Source organism: Oncorhynchus mykiss, chromosome Y, assembly GCF_013265735.2.
Source record: "Oncorhynchus mykiss isolate Arlee chromosome Y, USDA_OmykA_1.1, whole genome shotgun sequence".
Lineage (NCBI taxonomy): Eukaryota > Metazoa > Chordata > Actinopteri > Salmoniformes > Salmonidae > Oncorhynchus > Oncorhynchus mykiss.
The window spans coordinates 13,122,426-13,142,732 of NC_048593.1; the positions used below are offsets into that span (position 1 = coordinate 13,122,426).

General features: G+C 43.8%; 1 protein-coding gene across 1 annotated transcript in view; it reads right to left on the reverse strand.

Moving 5' to 3' along the window:
• LOC110509662 (junction-mediating and -regulatory protein) overlaps positions 1 to 20,307 on the reverse strand; it is a 58,822-nt gene that overhangs the window by 30,772 nt on the left and 7,743 nt on the right. Inside the window, exon 2 of the mRNA XM_021590679.2 lies at positions 728 to 901. Within this exon, the coding sequence (XP_021446354.2) occupies positions 728 to 901 (174 nt within the window). The remainder of the gene's footprint in view (positions 1 to 727; positions 902 to 20,307) is intronic.

Sequence of the window (20,307 nt, forward strand, 5' to 3'; positions counted from 1 at the left end):
CTTAGCCATTAGAGAAGGAACAACTTAAAACTCACCTGTCATTTATTGCACTTCCACATTCATGTCACTCCAGCTATCTCTGCCGTCTAGTCCAGTTACCCACCAGGAGCTAACCCTAATGTCATTAGATAGGGCTTAAGAAATACTGGGTATTAGAGTGTATGCTGCTGTCTGTCAAAGGGCTTTAGGCCCACTGCTACGCTAACCTTGACCGTAGCCCAGACTGCCAGAGACAGCTAATGTGTGTGTGTATGTATACAGTGCGTGTGTGTGTATACAGTGCGTGTGTGTGTGTGTGTGTGTGTGTGTGTGTGTGTGTGTACAGTGTGTGTGTATACAGTGCTTCTACCCCCAAGCCATAAAACTGCTGAACAACTAATCAAATGGCCACCCAGACTACTTACATTGAGCCCCCACCCCCCCGCCTTGTTTTTATACTGCCGCTACTTGCTGTTAACTATCTATGCATAGTCACTTTACAAATGACCTGAACTAACCTGTACCCCTGCACATTGACCTGTATACAGCCTCCTTATTGTTATGTACATTTATTCTGTTCTTTTTTTCATTGATTAGATTTAATTTTTTTAAACTTTTGTTTATTTAGTCAATATTTTATCAATTCTATTTCTTGAACTGCATTGTTAGTTAAGGGCTTGTAAGTAGGCATTTCTACACCTGTCGTATTCGGCGCATGTGACAAATACAATTGGATTGGATTTGTCACCTTGATCTGCTGTTTGCGCAGCATGGCCAGTTCTCTCATGTCTCTGAAGGGCTGCAGTAGGTAGTGGTAGAGTTGTGTTGTAGCCTCCAGTAACTCTCCGTAGGCCTCGTCCTCCTCTGGATACACCAGCAGCAGCTCCACCATACTCTCCATGGCCCGGTGCCTCTCCAGCAGCTACAGAAAACAAGATCATTTAGCAATTCAGAAAAACATCAAAGCAACTAAAATAATTAAACCATTTACAGCATCAAGGCAGAGTTAGGAGGATTTGGTAGGCCTAGACGGCTAGGCCTGTACCAAAGAAAGAAAATAGGAAAATGGGGAACATGGTTTGAAGAACGTGTGTTTCTTCTGTGCTTCTGAATAAGGTGCTATAGGAGAGGTGCTAATAACGTTCAGGAATAGCTAATATTGTTGAGACTAGTAGCAGCGTTGATTCACAGGAGTGACTGGATCAGTGTGTGTGTGTGTGTGTGTGTGTGTGTGTGTGTAGTGGCCCCAGTCTCAGCCCAGACTCCAGACCATTTCATGATGGCTGCCTCAACAGAAAGCTCTTTCAACATCCGGAGAAAAAAATTACAATACGTATTTACCAAATGTTACAGTACCTGTAAAATGAGAAGGTTTGAGTATTTGTGCAGTCAGTGCATAAGCATGATAATGTGTGTGAGCATGTGTGTGTGTGTGTGTGCGTGGATGTGTAATTGCTCACAAATACACGTTTCGGTATGTATTGTGGTTTTAGGGTCACGGTTTGGTTTCGGTACAGCGGGAAAATGAAATGCCAACAGTTACTGTAGTTAAAGACAAAATTAAGTGTTGGTATTCCTGACTCCATTAAAAGATCATTAGTCATATAATGCCTGGTGAGAGCACCATCAGGATTAACACTTTGGATTTTCTTAAATGAAAACACATGATTACTCATTAACAACAACACTAAAATCAAGTAGAAAATGCCTGTGAAATCAATATGTAAACAGGGCTCAGACATTTATAGGCAGGCCTATGCTATGTTTTCTTACAAAGAGAAAAATATGTGCACTTCTGTGTCTCTAATAAAGGGCCGTGTCTGTAGCGCTTCAAAATATACTGAATAAAAATATAAACGCAACACGTAAAGTGTTGGTTCCATGTTTCATGAGCTGAAATAAAAGACCCCAGAAATGTTCCATACGCACAAAAAGCATATTTCTCTCAAATTTTGTGCACACATTTGTTGACATCCCTGTTAGTGAGCATTTCTCCTTTGCCAAGATAATCCAACCACCTGACAGATGTGGCATGATCATTAATTACACAGGTGCACCTAGTGCGGGGAAAAATAAAAGGCCACTCTGAAATGTGCAGTTTTGTCACACAACACAATGCCACAGATGTCTCAAGTTTTGAGGGAGAGTGCAAATGCCATGCTGATTGCAGGAATATCCACCAGAGCTGTTGTCAGAGAATTTAAAGTTAATTTCTCTACCATAAGCCACCTCCGACGATGTTTTACAGAATTTGGCAGTGTGATCAACCAGCCTCACAACCGCAAACCACGTGTAACCACGCCAGCTCAGGCCCTCCACGTCGGGCTTCTTCATCTGCGGGATCATCTGAGACCAGCCACCCAGATAGCTGATGAAACTGTGGGTTTGCACAACTGAAGAATTTCTACAGAAACTGTCTTAGGGAAACTCATCTGCGTGCTCGTCGTCTAGGATCTTGACCTGACTGCAGTTCTGCGTTGTAACTGACCTCAGTGAGAAAATGCTCACCTTCGATGGCCACTGGCACGCTGAAGAAGTGTGCTCTTCACAGATTAATCCCAGTTTCAACTGTACCGGGCAGATGGCCGACAGCGTGTATGGCGCCATGTAGACGAGAGGTTTTCTGATGTCAATGTTGTAAACAGAGTGCCCCATGGTGGCGATGAGGTTATGGTATGGGCAGGCATAAGCTAGGGGCAATGAACACAATTGCATTTTATCTATGGCGATTTGAATGCACAGAGATACAGTGACGAGATCCTCAGGTCCATTGTCGTGCCATTCATCCGGCACCATCACCTCATGTTTCAGCATGATAATGCATGACCCCATGTCAGACCTATACACATTTCCTGGAAGTTGAAAATGTCGCAGTTCTTCCATGGCCTACATACTCACCCACTGAGCATGTCACCCATGGACCATGTTTGGGATGCCCTGGATCGACGTGTACCACAGTGTGTTCCAGTTCCCGCCAAAATATCTAGCAACTTCCAACAGCCATTGAAGAGGAGTGGGACAATATTCCACAGGCCACAATCAACAGCCTGATCAACTCTATGCGAAGGAGATGTGTCGCGCTGCATAAGGCAAATGGTGGTCACACCAGATACTGACTGGTTTTCGGATCCACGTCCCTACCTTATGTTTTAAGGCATCTGTGACAAACCGATGCATATCTGTATTCCCAGTCATGTGAAATCCATAGATTATGGCTAATGAATTTACTTCAATTGACTGATTTCCTTATTAGAACTAAATCAGTCATATCTTTGAAATGGTTGCATGTTGCGTTTATATTTTCTGTTCACCGTATATAGAGTGGGTACTAACGATTTACTGAAATGGGTGCGAGAGGAGCATAACGTGGAGCTAAAACCCTCTATTCTGCTCAACCATCAAGAATGGGCGCATTTCCACAGCTATAAACATGCGTATCGCTCTTCTAATTGGTTTGGCCCGGTCAGAAGGGAGACAGTGTTGCAGATGGGAGACGGTGTTGTGTTGTTGTTTTTTTTGGCGTTTCCGTCTTGCTCCGGTAGCAGGAATACTGGTGTGATGTCGTCGTAAATATGTCAACATGTTTGAGGTGTTGGCAGCTGCATAGGCTATTCTCGTTGAGCAGTGGAGACATACTCTCTCTGTCCATTGTCGCTGTAATCTACAGGGAAGCCTAAATTGTCCCAAACTGGAGATTAAAACAACGGGTGGAGAATCCTCCTGGTTTACAATCCCACCACTCACCATCATACAGAACTAGAACCAAAAAGACAGTTTGAAATGAGCCCAGTAAGATTCAGATTTTGTTGACAACGTGAGCATACCCTGAAGAAAAAAAAGTCTGCTCAGCTTTACTCGAGGCATGTAGCATATGTAGCATAGGCATTGCCTATAGCCCTAGCGCTTTTAATTGTCAGATATTTTATTCGGGTTCAGTGCAGGCCGAACCGAGGTCCCCGTACTGAACGGTTCAGTGAGAATACGTGTACCGTTACACCCCTAGTGTGTAGGTGAGTGGCCATATCATAAAAATCCATTCAATATAAATTAGAAAGAGAAAACCAGCAACTGCTGCTGATACAGAACATACTGTATGTCTAGGAGTCCAGACAACTATAGCATTGTTTCCCTGATAACACTATCAAAGTAACCATTGTCCACACCTCACAACCATCAAATTAATAATGTACTAGCCTAGGAACCACTCGCTTCATACAGTACAACTCTCCCTAAGTTCTCCCAGGGATAGCATTGAATGCGTAAATGTATAACCAGCCTATCTAAGCAGTGAATAGCCTGAGCAGTACTCTTCTGCTCTGTCTGGTATGGATTGAAAACAGTGGAGGAGCTGTAGATCAGATGAATAGGGGCTCTTATTTGTTAACCCTAGCCAGGCTTTCCATAGCCACACGCACACACAGAGAGACACAAGTCCACTCTAGGGACCAGAGGCTAGAGACAGACACTGTTCGATTCAGCTCCAACACTGCTCCTACTGTTTACCTTGGCCAGGCATCTCCATGGTAACCACAGACAGGCCAGCCCTGCACTAGTTGACTGTCTACCCCTGCAGCTGCTGAGAGCTCCAGAGAAACACCTTAGCTACTGTAAGTGTGGGTTGGCTGAGAGGGAGAGAGCTACAGTAGCAGCATAGCTGATTTAGTAGGAAGGTACAAGTTGCCCATAGGCACAAATGACCAAATCCTGTCAGTGGGAACATTGCAACCTCCGGGGCAAGAATGGAAAATGTTGTCTGTTGAGTGACATCATTTCCTGTGACCTCTGACCCAGGTGTGATTAAGGCAGGAGGCAGCTGAGTGTAATTACAGCCCTGGGAGCACTCCCGACCATGTTTGTGTGTATGTGTGGTACTTGATCTCAGGTCAGTGCTAACATAATCCTCACAGGGATTGGCTCTTCTCGATCTCTTCTCGACGTACAGCCCTGATTGGCTGGGGGGGGGATATCCGTTCTAGGCCTATTATCAAACCAAACTCTTCCAGTCTGTCAGTGTGAAATCTGCCTTGTCTTGCTATAGTGTGATGCCAGTAGGCCCGGCAGGCAGGAAACACCTTTCCTATGAAGGGAAACACCAGTCCTGTCTTTCAAAGAACACATCCCTTTTTGAGTTAAGATGTCAGCTATTTATGGGTTACATAAAATGAGTCCGCCATTACAAAATTATTTGTAAGGGGAACAAGGCTGCAACACCTTCCACAGAGCTGTGTGTGTGTGACTTTAACAACATACACTGTATTGTACTCATAATTTCACTAGCTGTATATGGGTGTACACTCCTCTACGTATGTATTTGGACAGAGATGCTAAAATGTTACATTTGGATATATACTCCAGCATTTTGGATTTCAGATCAAATGTTTCATCTGAGGTGAGCGTATAGAATGTAACATTTTATTTTAGGGTATTTTCCATCCGATTTGCCATTTAGAAATCAAAGCACTTTATACAGTTGAAGTCAGAAGTTTACATACACCTCAGTCAAATACATTTCATCTCAGTTTTTCACCATTCCTGACATTTAATCTTCATAAGAATTTCCTGTTTTTAGGTCAGTTAAGATCACCACTTCATTTTAAGAATGTGAAATGTCAGAATAATAGTATAGAGAATGATTTACTTCTGCATTACTTACTGCATTTATTACTATCATCACATTCCCAGTTGGTCAGAAGTTTACATACACTCAATTAGTATTTGGAAGCATTGCCTTTAAATTGTTTACTTGGGTTAAACGTTTTGGGTAGCCTTCCACAAGCTCCCCACAATAAGTTGGGTGAATTTTGGACAATTCCTCCTGACAGCGCTAGTGTAACTGAGTCAGGTTTGTAGGCCTCCTTGCTCGCACACGCTTTTTCAGTTCTGCCCACAAATGTTCTATAGGATTGAGGTCAGGGCTTTGTGATGGCCACTCCAATACCTTGACTTTGTTGTCCTTAAACAGCTTGGAAATTTCCAGAAAATGATGTCATGGCTTTAGAAGCCTCTGATAAGCTAATTGACATAATTTGAGTCAATTGGAGGTGTACCTGTGGATGTATTTCAAGGCCTACCTCCAAACTCAGTGCCTGTTTGACATCATGGGAAAATCCACCAAGACCTCAGAAAAAAATTGTAGACCTCCACAAGTCTGGTTCATCCTTGGGAGCAATTTCCAAATGCCTGAAGGTACCACGCTCATCTGTACAGACAATAGTATGCAAGTATAAACACCATGGGACCACGCAGCCGTCATACCGCTCAGGAAGGCGACGCGTTCCGTCCCCTAGAGATGAACGTACTTTGGTGCGAAAAATGCAATTCAATCCCAGAACAACAGCAAAGGACCCTGTGAAGATGCTGGAGGAAACCGGTACAAAAGTATCTATATCCACAGTAAAACGAGTCCTATATCGACATACCCTGAAGGCCGATCGGCAAGGAAGAAGCCACTGCTCCAAAACCGCCATAAAAAACCCAGACTACGGTTTGCAACTGCACATGGAGACAAAGATCGTTCTTTTTGGAGAAATGTCCACTGGTCTGATGAAACAAAAACATAACTTTTTGGCCATAATGACCATCGTTATGTTTGGAGGAATAGGGTGAGGCTTGCAAACCGAAGAACACCATCCCAACCGTGAAGCACGGGGGTGGCAGCATCATGTTGTGGGGGGTGCTTTGCTGTATTAGGGACTGGTGCACTTCACAAAATAGATGGCATCATGAGGGAGGAAAATTATGTGGATATATTGAAGCAACATCTCAAGACATCAGTCAGGAAGTTAAAGCTTGGTCGCAAATGGGTCTTCCAAATGGACAATGACCCCAAGCATACTTCCAAAGTTGTGGTAAAATGGCTTAACTTCTTGGATATAGGGGGCGCTCTTTTAATTTATGGATAAAAAAACGTGCCCGTTTTAAGCGCAATATTTTGTCACGAAAAGATGCTCGACTATGCATATAATTGGCAGCTTTGGAAAGAAAACACTCTAAGGTTTCCAAAACTGCAAAGATATTATCTGTGAGTGCCACAGAACTCATGCTACAGGCGAAACCAAGATGATACTTTAACCAGGAAATGGGCAGAATTTTCGAAGCTCTGTTTTCTATTGTCTCCTTATATGGCTGTGAATGCGCCGGGAATGAGCCTGCCCTTCCTATTGTTTCTCCAAGGTGTCTGCAGCATTGTGACGTATTTGTAGGCATATCATTGGAAAATTGGCCATAAGAGACTACATTTACCACGGGTCCGCCCGGTGTCCTTTGTGTAAATTGGTGCGTAATCTTCAGCCGCAGGCATTTTCTCCTGTGATTCAGAGGGGAAAGCACACTTCCACGAACGATATATCATCCAAGAGATATGTGAAAAACACCTTGAGGATTGGTTCTAAACAACGTTTGCCATGTTTCAGTCGATATTATGGAGTTGATTTGGAAAAAAGTTTGGCGTTTTGAAGACTGAATTTTCGTTTTTTTTTTTGGTAGCCAAACGTGACGCACCAAACGGAGCAATTTCTCCTAAACAAATCATCTTTCAGGAAAAACGGAGCATTTGCTATCTAACTGAGAGTCTCCTCATTGAAAACATCTGAAGTTCTTCAAAGGTAATGATTTTATTTGAATGATTTTCTGTTTTTTGTGAAGAGGTTGCCTGCTAATGCTAACGCTAAATGCTACGCTAGGTGCGCTAGCTGTTGCACAAATGCTTATTTTGCAATGGTTGAGAAGCATATTTTGAAAATCTGAGATGACAGTGTTGTTAACAAAAGGCTAAGCTTGAGAGCTAGCATATTAATTTCATTTCATTTGTGATTTTCATGAATAGTTAACGTTGTGTTATGCTAATGAGCTGCGGGGATAATTACACTCCTGGATACAGGTTTTTTTCGTAGCTAAACGTGACGCACCACACGGAGCGATTTCTCCTAAACAAATAATCTCTCAGGAAAAACTGAGCATTTGCTATCTAACTGAGAGTCTCCTCATTGAAAACATCAAGTTCTTCAAAGGTAATGATTTTATTTGAATGATTTTCTGGTTTTTGTGAAGAGGTTGCCTGCTAATGCTAACGCTAAATGCTACGCTAGGTGCGCTAGCTGTTACACAAATGCTTATTTTGCAATGGTTGAGAAGCATATTTTTAAAATCTGAGATGACAGTGTTGTTAACAAAAGGCTAAGCTTGAGAGCTATCATATTAATTTCATTTAATTTGCGATTTTCATGAATAGTTAACGTTGCGTTATGGTAATGAGCTTGAGGCTGTATTCACGATCCCGGATCCGGGATGGCTCGACGCAACAGGTTAACAAGAAATTTGTGGAGTGGTTGAAAAGAGTTTAAATGACTCCAATCTAGGTGTATGTAAACTTCCGACTTCAACTGAATATCTAGTCTCCCCCATTTGAAGATGTCATAAGTATTTAGATACATTTCACTTATAGTGTATTAAAGCTAGAGGTCAACCGATTATGATTTTTCAACGCAGATACCAATTATTGGAGGACCATAAAAGCCGATATCGATTAATCGGCCAATTTGTTTTTTTTTTACATTTATTTGTAATAATGACAATTACAACAATACTGAATGAACACTTATTTTAACTTAATATAATAAATCAATAAAATCAATTTAGCCTCAAGTAAATAATGAAACATGTTCAATTTGGTTTAAATAATGAAAAAACAAAGTGTTGGAGAAGAAAGTAAAAGTGCAATATGTGCCATGTAAGAAAGCTAACGTTTAAGTTCCTTGCTCAGAACATGAGAACATATGAAAGCTGGTGGTTTCTTTTAACATGAGTCTTCAATATTCCCAGGTAAGAAGTTTTAGGTTGTAGTTATTATAGGACTATTTCCCTCTACACCATTTGTATTTCTTTAACCTTTGACTATTGGATGTTCTTTAGGCACTTTAGTATTGCCAGTGTAACAGTTTAGCTTCCGTCCCTCTCCTCGCTCCTCCCTGGGTTCGAACCAGCAACATAACGACAATTAGCGCGCGCTAACTAGCTAGCCATTTCACTTCGGTTACACGAGCCTCATTTCGGGAGTTGATAGGCTTGAAGTCATAAACAGCGCAATGCTTCACGCACAACGAAGAGCTGCTGGCAAAACGCACGAAAGTTCTGCCTACCACCGCTCAATCAGTAGGAAAGAGTGCCTCCTACTGGCCCTCCAACACCACTTCCAGCAGCATCTGGTCTCCCATCCAGGAACTGACCAGGACCAACCCTGCTTAGCTTCAGAAGCAAGCCAGCAGTGGTATGCAGGGTGGTATGCTGCTGGATGGGAGACCAGATGCTGCTGGAAGTGGTGTTGGAGGGCCAATAGGAGGCACTCTTTCCTCTGGTCTAAAAAAAATATCCCAATGCCCTAGGGCAGTGATTGGGGACACTACCCTGTGTAGGGTGCCGTCTTTCGGCAGATAACATGTATTGTGATGTAGCATGTCAGAGGAAGATGTGCAAAGCTCACATTAGCTAGCTAAGTTTCTAATAACAGTTAACTGTAGCCCATTGACCTTTAGGGGGTCAATACAGGGCAGGTACTTGAATACTAGCACAAAATGTAAAATCCTCAAGTTGTTACGGGAAACCCGCGCTGCTATGTCAACAGAGCTCGGTGCTTATTATCGGCTGTATTAGGTTACGAAATCAAACTTTTTGTATATAATGTTCATAATATGTTAGAGAAAGAACCCACTGAACAATTAAGAAAATGAATAATCATATTTGTCTTGGTAAAAATTTATTATATAACATAAGTGCAATTTAAAATCGGCAAAATGCGTTTTCACCCACTCTGGGCAACGATTGTGTACACCGTAAAATATATATATGGCTCTGGCAGCAAATAGCAAAACACATCAGCAAGCAGAGCCATGCACACTCAGAGATTCGGGCCAATGCGGTTTCTGCATTATGATGCATTTACAGGACACTTCAACATTTTATGGCAGCCATGTTAGCTCCCCATTAACAGTACAAGGTGGACACAGACCTGCCAAACTTGAAGAACTTTTAGGAGTACCACTTCAGCACGGCGGCAGCAACCCAGGCCCTGCGGACCCCACAACGGCGCGTGCGACACCCACACTGTACTGTCCTCCTTAAGGTGTCTGCAACCATCATTTGACAGCCAGCCAAACTCTAATGAAGAACTGAACCAGTGATAGGCTTTCTATTAACCTCAAGTTATATAGTTGAAACGGTGTAAAACTAACAATACAGAAAAATGAAATTATTGGAGCAGCTCAGACTAAAAGGCAATATAAATGCACAACAGAGTCTAACTGACGTTTCATAGTCTCATAGTGAACAATACAATACTTGACCAACACAATACATAGAAAACGTATGTATTCTACTTGAATATTGTTCTAAACTGGATTACTATCTAAATAGCATGTAAGCTAACTAAAGTGTGAAGAGAAATCACATGTAGAGAGAAGCTAGCAGCAAAACAGCACTTAACAGGCAGGCTAGGCTATAGTACACGTTAGCTGCGGCTAAACAAAACAATTGAACTAGGCCTATATGAGCTAGTTTCAGATCTCCACACTGACATAATCCATCATGTTAGGTCTGGCTACTAGACTGCCATTCATTCAACATGCCTTGTTGTCTGTCGTTGGTGAACTGACTATCATCACATCATTAGAAGCCTACTGTTGACAGAGCTAGATCAATCAATCAAATGCCATATGCGCAAAATACCTTGAAATGCTTACATACACGCTTTTTCCCAACAATGCAGAGTAAAAATAGTAGCACAATAGATAATAATAACAAGACTATATGCAAGAAGTACCGGTACCGAATCAATGTGCAGGGGTACGAGGCAGCTGAGGTAATATGTACATGTAAGTAGGGGTAAAAGTGACTGTGCAATCAGGACGGAAAATAAACAGAGTAGCAGCAGCGTATGTGAAGTGTAAAAGTGTGTGTGGCATCAATATGCACATGTGAGTGTAAGAAATGTGTGTGAGCGTGTGTAAGTAAACACAGCAAAAAAAGAAACGTCCTCTCATTGTCAACTGCATTTATTTTCAGCAAACTTAACATGTGTAAATATTTGTATAAACATAACAAGATTCAACAACTGAGACACAGACTGAACAACTTCCACAGACATGTGACTAACAGAAATATCAAAAGTCAATGCAGCTGGTGGCCACACCAGATACTAAGTACTGCAGTGCATCTCCTCCTCATGGACTGCACCAGATTTACCAGTTCTTGCTGTGAGATGTTACTCCCCTCTTCTACCAAGACACCTGCAAGTTCCCAGATATTTCTGGGGGAATGGCCATGGCCCTAGCCCTCCGATCCAACAGGTCCCAGACGTGCTCAATGGGATTGAGATCCGGGCTAATCGCTGGCCATGGCAGAACACTGACAATCCTGTCTTGCAGGATATCACACACAGAACGAGCAGTATGGCTGGTGGCATTGTCATGCTGGAGAGTCATGTCAGGATGAACCTGCAGGAAGGGTACCACATGAGGGAGGAGGACGTCTTCCCAGTAACGCACAGTGTAAAGAATGCCTGCAATGACAACAAACTCAGTCCGATGATACACACCGCCCCAGACCATGACAGACCCTCCACCTCCAAATTGATCCCGCTCCAGAGTACAGGCCTCGGTGTAACGCTCATTCCTTCAACCATTAACACAAATCTGACCATCACCCCTGGTGAGACAAAACCATGACTCGTCAGTGAAGAGCACTTTTTGCCAGTCCTGTCTAGGCCAGCGACGGTGAGTTTGTATTCATAGGTGACGTTGTTGCTGGTGATGTCTGTTGAGGACCTGCCTTACAACAGGCCTACAAGCCCTCAGTCCAGTCTCTCTCAGCCTGTTGCGGACAGTCTGAGCATTGATGGAGGGATTGTGCATTCCTGGTGTAGGAATGCACAAGGTGTTGTTTATGGTTCATTGAACAAGCATGGGAAACAGTGTTAAAACCCTTTACAATGAAGATCTGTGAGGTTATTCGGATTTTACGAATTATCTTTGAAAGACAGGGTCCTGAAAAAGGGACATTTCTTTTTTTGCTGAGTTTGTGTGAGTGTGTGGGTAGAGTCCAGTGAGTCATAAAGTCAGTGCAAGAGAGTTCATGCAAAAAAAAGGTCAATGCAAATACTCTGGGTTGCTATTTGATGAACTATTCAGCAGTCTTATGACAACGTTATTGTCTGGTTGAAATATTAGATAATTTAGGCTAAAAACAACCCGAGGATTGAATATAAACATCGTTTGACATGTTTCTATGAACTTTACGAATACAATTTGGATTTTTTTGTCTGCCTGTTTTGACTGCGTTTGAGCCTGTGGAATACTGAAGAAAATGTGCGAAACAAATGGAGGTTTTTGAATATAAAGACACTTTATCGAACAAAAGCAACATTTATTGAGTAAATGAATGTCTTCTGAGTACCACCATATGAAGATCATCAAAGGTAAGGGATTCATTTTATCTCTATTTCTGAGTTTTGTAACGCTTCTGCTTGGCTGGTTACTGTTTGTAATAATTTGTTAACTGGGCTATGTTCTGGGCTAGGTATGCTTTCACCGAAAAGCATTTTATAAATCTGACACCGTGATAGGATTAACAAGAAGTTAATCTTTAAACCTATGTAAAATATGTTTTGTTTTCTGAATTTTTATAATACAGTGCCTTGCAAAAGTATTCGGCCCCCTTGAACTTTGCGCAAAAGTATTCGGCCCCCTTGAACTTTGCAACCTTTTGACACATTTCAGGCTTCAAAACATAAAGATATAAAACTATTTTTTTTTGAAGAATCAACAACAAGTGGGACACAATCATGAAGTGGAACGACATTTATTGGATATTTCAAACTTTTTTAACAAATCAAAAACTGAAAAATTGGGCGTGCAAAATTATTCAGCCCCCTTAAGTTAATACTTTGTAGCGCCACCTTTTGCTGCGATTACAGCTGTAAGTCGCTTGGGGTATGTCTCTATCAGTTTTGCACATCGAGAGACTGACATTTTTTCCCATTCCTCCTTGCAAAACAGCTCGAGCTCAGTGAGGTTGGATGGAGAGCATTTGTGAACAGCAGTTTTCAGTTCTTTCCACAGATTCTCGATTGGATTCAGGTCTGGACTTTGACTTGGCCATTCTAACACCTGGATATGTTTATTTTTGAACCATTCCATTGTAGATTTTGCTTTATGTTTTGGATCATTGTCTTGTTGGAAGACAAATCTCCGTCCCAGTCTCAGGTCTTTTGCAGACTCCATCAGGTTTTCTTCCAGAAAGGTCCTGTATTTGGCTCCATCCATCTTCCCATCAATTTTAACCATCTTCCCTGTCCCTGCTGAAGAAAAGCAGGCCCAAACCATGATGCTGCCACCACCATGTTTGACAGTGGGGATGGTGTGTTCAGCTGTGTTGCTTTTACGCCAAACATAACGTTTTGCATTGTTGCCAAAAAGTTCAATTTTGGTTTCATCTGACCAGAGCACCTTCTTCCACATGTTTGGTGTGTCTCCCAGGTGGCTTGTGGCAAACTTTAAACAACACTTTTTATGGATATCTTTAAGAAATGGCTTTCTTCTTGCCACTCTTCCATAAAGGCCAGATTTGTGCAATATACGACTGATTGTTGTCCTATGGACAGAGTCTCCCACCTCAGCTGTAGATCTCTGCAGTTCATCCAGAGTGATCATGGGCCTCTTGGCTGCATCTCTGATCAGTCTTCTCCTTGTATGAGCTGAAAGTTTAGAGGGACGGCCAGGTCTTGGTAGATTTGCAGTGGTCTGATACTCCTTCCATTTCAATATTATCGCTTGCACAGTGCTCCTTGGGATGTTTAAAGCTTGGGAAATCTTTTTGTATCCAAATCCGGCTTTAAACTTCTTCACAACAGTATCTCGGACCTGCCTGGTGTGTTCCTTGTTCTTCATAATGCTCTCTGCGCTTTTGACGGACCTCTGAGACTATCACAGTGCAGGTGCATTTATACGGAGACTTGATTACACACAGGTGGATTGTATTTATCATCATTAGTCATTTAGGTCAACATTGGATCTTTCAGAGATCCTCACTGAACTTCTGGAGAGAGTTTGCTGCACTGAAAGTAAAGGGGCTGAATAATTTTGCATGCCCAATTTTTCAGTTTTTGATTTGTTAAAAAAGTTTGAAATATCCAATAAATGTCGTTCCACTTCATGATTGTGTCCCACTTGTTGTTGATTCTTCACAAAAAAATACAGTTTTATATCTTTATGTTTGAAGCCTGAAATGTGGCAAAAGGTCGCAAAGTTCAAGGGGGCCGAATACTTTCGCAAGGTACTGTAAGCATTTCTGTATTTGAATTTGGAGCTCTGCAATCTCACTGGATGTTGGACAGATGGGACGCTAGCGTCCCACATACCCTAGAAAGGTTAAAAAAGAGACATCCCTCCCCCCTAACCTTACCTGACGGTGCTGTACGTTCTTGACGGCGCATAGAAAACCGAGGTAGATGTATATTATCCATGACCTTGTTCAAGAGGACAGATCAAGAAATGATTCATTTATCCACAATTTTTGATAGTACTACGACTATGGAGGGCAGGCAAGAGAGGAGCGCTAGAGATTTTTTCAGCTGATTGCTTCAGCTCCAACTTCACACAGTTGAGTGCAAAAACCACAAAGTGCCAACTAGATGCCTATTTTTGCATATTTTATGATAGTTTTCATTCTATGGCAGCCATGTTCCGGGTTCATACACATTTTGACAAGTCTCTGAATGTCCTTGAATGGCCCAGGCAGAGCCTGGACTTAAACCTGATTAAACATCTCTGGAGAGACCTGAAAATAGCTGTGCCGCAACGCTCCCCATCCAACCTGACAAAGCTTGAGAAGATCTGCAGAGAAGAATGGGATAACCTCCCCAAATACAGGTGTTCCAAGCTTGTAGCATCATACCCATGAAGACTCGATGATGTAATTAATAGCTGCCAAAAGGGGCTGTGTATTTTATTGTACTGATCAACAACATATGCATAGAAGTAGCTTATTTCTTCAAGTGCACACTGTCTCTTTAAACAGTAATGATGTCATTCATGAGGAAAAAGGGGGGCAGTTTGCTGAGGCAATAGACCCTCTTTGGAAGAGATGTGAGAGAGAGAACAATTATGTGAATTAATAAAGTTTTGGTGGCAATTAGCTTTGAAATCAGCATATTTTGCATTATCACAAACAAGGTACCAGGGTAGTGAATTGATGCTGGTTTCATCGGCTGACAACATGGTAACGACTGGACCGAAAACGACTATGAGTAATGAGAGCACAGCACAAGAGAACACCACAGCAACTGTCACAAGTTCTGCTGCAACAGCGGGCCACAAACAGATGCAGGTATGTGTCTGTGGTTGGAGGAAAGTTACATCACACCATGGGTTGAGGATCCACCAGGGGAAGAAGGGGTGTTTGGGTAAAGAGAGACAGAGGCCTCGCATTGATTACTTTCTGCGAAAGCGATCAAATCAGTCGAATGAAGCACAGCAACTGGACGCAAACCATAGTTTGCAGTGCATCAGCACCACTGTCATGGAGGACGTAAACTCAAGCACCGAAGTAACAACTGAGGTGGAACCAACAACAGGAGTGGAACTCACCGAGCCTCCCAGACCTGCAGTCGAGAGGAGACTACCAGGGCACAGGCCGTATGTGAAGTGGCCTGGCGCCAGTGACAAGAAGTTGTGGGAAACAGTGAATACTGACCTTACCTTGACCCTCGAGAAACTTCGAGGCACAGTGGAGAAGAAGTTGGAGAGGATGGGGGACATTATCTATGAGTACGGGACAGAAAGATTTGGAGTGGAAGAGGCAAAAGGCGGGAGAAAGGTTCCAACCCCACCAGTTTCCAGGAGGCAACAAGAAATCAAGCGCCTCGTTCAAGAAAGGCGACAGCTTAAGAAACAGTGGAAGAAGGCCTCGGAAGTGGAAAAGGAGGGCATAGAGGCACTTCAGGCTGATATCAAAACCCGGTTGGCATCCCTCCGCAGAGCAGAGAACCTACGGAAACGCAGAAGGAAGAAAGAACAAACTAGAACTCGATTCTATAAAGATCCCTTCAAGTTCCTTAAAAGTCTCTTCACGAAGGAAAAAAGTGGAGCTCTAAAAACAACAAAGAAAGACCTAGAGGAGCACCTGAGAACAACAAACTTTGACTCAAAGCGACATGAACATCTGGCCATCCCATCAGATATCCCACCCATTGAACCCCCGGAACATCATATTGAGACCAGCCCTCCGACATGGAAAGAGGTGGAAAACACAGTTCGACGGGCAAGAACAACATCAGCCCCGGGGCCAAATGGAGTCCCGTACAAAGTGTATAAGAACGCACCAGACGTCCTGAGGTTCCTCTGGAGGCTTATGAGAACAGCTTGGAAAAATAAGATAATACCTAAAGTGTGGCGTAGGGCAGGCGGGGTCCTGATCCCTAAGGAGAAGGATGCAGTGAACATCAGCCAATTCCGCCCAATCTCCTTACTGAATGTCGAGGGTAAAATCTTCTTTAGGGTCATTGCCCAGAGGATGGCCGAGTACCTGCAAAGGAATGCGTACGTCGATACATCTGTACAGAAGGCAGGAATATCAGGGTTCTCTGGCTGCTTGGAACATTCCAGCATGATCTGGCACCAGATCCAAATGGCCAAGGTGGAAAAAAGGGACCTCCATGTAGTCTTTCTTGACCTCGCCAATGCATTTGGCTCTGTGCCCCATTAACTCCTGTGGTCTGCCTTCAGATTTTTCCACATACCGGACACCATCACAACCCTGGTGAAGTCGTACTTCCAGGATCTGCAGTTCTGCTTTACCACCTCAGAGTTCACCACCTCATGGCAGTGCCTGAATGTAGGTATAATGGCGGGATGTACCATTTCTCCGTTGGCATTCATAATGGCAATGGAGGTTATCATCAGATCCTCAAAATGGGTTGCTGGTGGACAGCGAGTCGACTCTGGTTTCCGCCTCCCTCCACTCAGAGCCTACATGGACGACATTACAACATTGACCACCACTGTCCCATGCACCAGGAGACTGCTCAGAAAACTCGAGGAGAACATCAGCTGGGCCCGTATGAAGATTAAACCATCCAAGTCACGCAGCATCTCGATTGTGAAAGGAGTACTCTCTGACCTGAAATTCTTCATCGGAGATGACCAAATCCCAACAGTGTCTGAGCAGCCGGTAAAAAGCCTTGGAAGGTGGTATGATGCAAGCCTGAAGGACAAAGACCAGGTGCAACAGCTGCGCAAAGACATCAGTAGTAGCCTACAGTCCATCGACAACACCCAGCTACCTGGAAAGTTAAAGTCCTGGTGTCTGCAGTTTGGTCTCCTACCCCGGGTGTTGTGGCCCTTAGCAGTGTATGAGGTTCCAATCTCAACAGTGGAGAAGATGGAAAGAGGAGTCACAGGCTACTTAAAGAAGTGGCTCGGAGTTCCACGATGCCTTACCACCATAGGCCTCTATGGAGATGGTGTTCTCAAGCTGCCCCTCACCAGTCTAACAGAGGAATTCAAGTGTTCAAAAACCAGGCTCCAGATGACACTGAATGAATCTCGAGACCCAGTGGTGAGCAACAACGCGCCGACCTTGGCAACTGGGCGCAAATGGAGGCCAGGAAAAGCAGTCCAGGAGGCAACAGCAGCCCTCAGACATGCTGACATTGTGGGTCATGTTCAGCAAGGGAGAGGAGGCCTTGGGCTAACTAGCCGTGCTGCTTGGAGTAAGGCCACTGCACCAGAGCGGCGGAAGATGGTAGTGCAGGAAGTACGCCATCAGGAGGAGGCTGCAAGGTGGGCCAAGGCAGTCTCTCTTTCCAAACAGGGACAGTGGACTCGATGGGACAGTGTGGAGAAGAGGAAGATAAGCTGGAAGGATCTGTGGGCCATGGAAGCGAGGCGGTTGAGCTTCTCCATCAGAGCAACATATGACGTCCTTCCAACACCAGTTAATCTTCACCAATGGTATGGTGAAGATCCGGACTGTGCCCTCTGTTCCATGCCAGCCAACCTCAGGCACATTCTCACAGGGTGTAAAACAAGCCTCACTCAAGGACGCTACACTTGGCGTCACAACCAAGTCCTTAAAAACCTTGCGTCCGCCCTGGAGGACAAGCGAGCTGCCACCAACTCCCTACCACCCCCAGCAGCATCACACCCCTTACGGACAAACTTTGTCCGCGAAGGGGCTAAACCACCGAAGCGCGGCTCGACACCATTAGAGCGAGACCAGCAGCGCTTGGCCCGCGACTGGAAAATGCTAGCTGACATTGGCCGGCAACTTGTGTTTCCTCCGGAGATCGCAACCACCACCCTAAGACCTGACATGGTGCTCTGGTCCCGTTCACTCAAGAAGGTCTTCATCATTGAGCTCACAGTACCCTGGGAGGACTCAGTAGATGAGGCTTATGAGCGAAAGCATCTGCGCTATGCCGATCTAGCTGCCGAAGCACGGCATCATGGCTGGAACACAGAAGTCCGACCAGTGGAGGTGGGCTGCAGAGGTTTTGTGGCAACATCTACAACCAGACTGCTTAGAGACCTTGGAATTAAGGGCCAGAGCCAGCGTTCGGCAATCAAAGCTGTATCGGAGGCGGCAGAAGGCAGCAGTCAGTGGCTCTGGATGAAGAGGAAAGACCCCAGCTGGGCCCCGAAGTGAGAGGGCCAGGAGGTATGCGGTCAACAATGCTTGACTCAGGGAGGAGGATGCCCCTGCCATGCATAGTCCCATGGGATGTTGGCTATCATCAACAAGGCAACTCCTATGACTAATTGGGAATGGGACGCAAGCGTAGGATTGATCACCCTGTCGCTGGCCGCCTTTGGGGAGGGTGTATAGTGTGAAAGGCCGAAACACCCTAGGAACCAAAGGTACATTACTGATGATGCGCTCCCCAAATTTCACCAGGCTCACTGTTCATTAACTCTTGGAAGTGCTTGCACAAAGGATAGTAACATCTCATCCTGTGTTCTTGGAATCATCTGTACGCTAGCAAGGATAGTTAGCCTACCAAGCTGGAAGCTACCGGTATCTTCTTGCATTGTAATGTGTTCTAGCCTGTATGGACATTGTTTTGCGAACAATAATGAACATTTTCAACATTTCTACATGCCGTGTCGCATTATTCAAGTGTGTTATTCAGAAGTTTTGATTATACTGTGCAACACTAGTGCGCATAATCTTTAGTTGTTTTAACGGAATAACCCAAAATGATACTTTTTTTCAGCTCAGATTTACTCAAGGCATACAACGCATAACCCATAGGCCTAGTGTTTTTATTTTGTAAAAATATATCTTTTTTTAATGTATGTATTTGGGTTCAGTGTGGCCCAAACGAGGTCCCTGTACCGAACGGTTCGGTACGAATGCGTGTACTGTTACACCCCTATTAAATACCTTTCAGAAATATAGGACAGATTCGCTCTGACTCGACAGGGCTAAAACCCATAGCAACCAACCCGAGCTGTCTCTCTACACTCACGTCAAAAACACTCCACAGACAAGGTCTGAAAAGGGTTAGGATAGCTATCGAAGCTGTATCTTGGGCTGTGCAGATGTAAAAACTTCTCAGACTCAGTGGGGTGTGTAGGACTGGGAGCGTGGGAGGTTTTACGTAATTACAGGAGTCTCGATGACTTTTACAGACTGGGAGTGTCCATCTTACTGTAAACCCTTTCTATGACAAACTAATGTTACTCTTGACTAAAATCTCAGATCAAACTTTAAATCCCAGAGAAAGTAGACTTTTTGTTTTAATTCGGTATAGATAACCTCTGGTAATAACGTTCAAACTAATAGACTATAAATCATTCTTTGAATTTTCCATGTTGTAGCCTACTTTTGAAGTCCCATGTTATTTTTAACAAGTGCTATTGATGTTTTGATGGTTATGTTTAGGCAAATATCTGGATCAAAGTGTATGAAGCCAAAGGCAAGTTTCCATATTGTGTGTGGACATTGAACAAGACTATTGCTCTATTCATTCTATTCCATAAATGCTTAGCACAGTGTTGCTCTCTCTTCTCAAGCAGTGCATCCCACAACTGAATCATTTTACATAGTGCAGGCAGGCAGACAGGCAGGGCAGAGGTTGAGATAAGGACACAGTGAGTTAACCCAGTGATTCTCTGACTCGTATCCCAGCTGGTTCTATGGCCTTCTCACTATCAGCATGGAGGCCTGCACAAAGTCAGTGACTGTCTCCCCTCAATGACATCATCACCCAATGACTGACAGAGGTTGGAGCTCAATCAGCTGTGACATTCTCATCATAGCCCACAGCCTCAGTCAGAG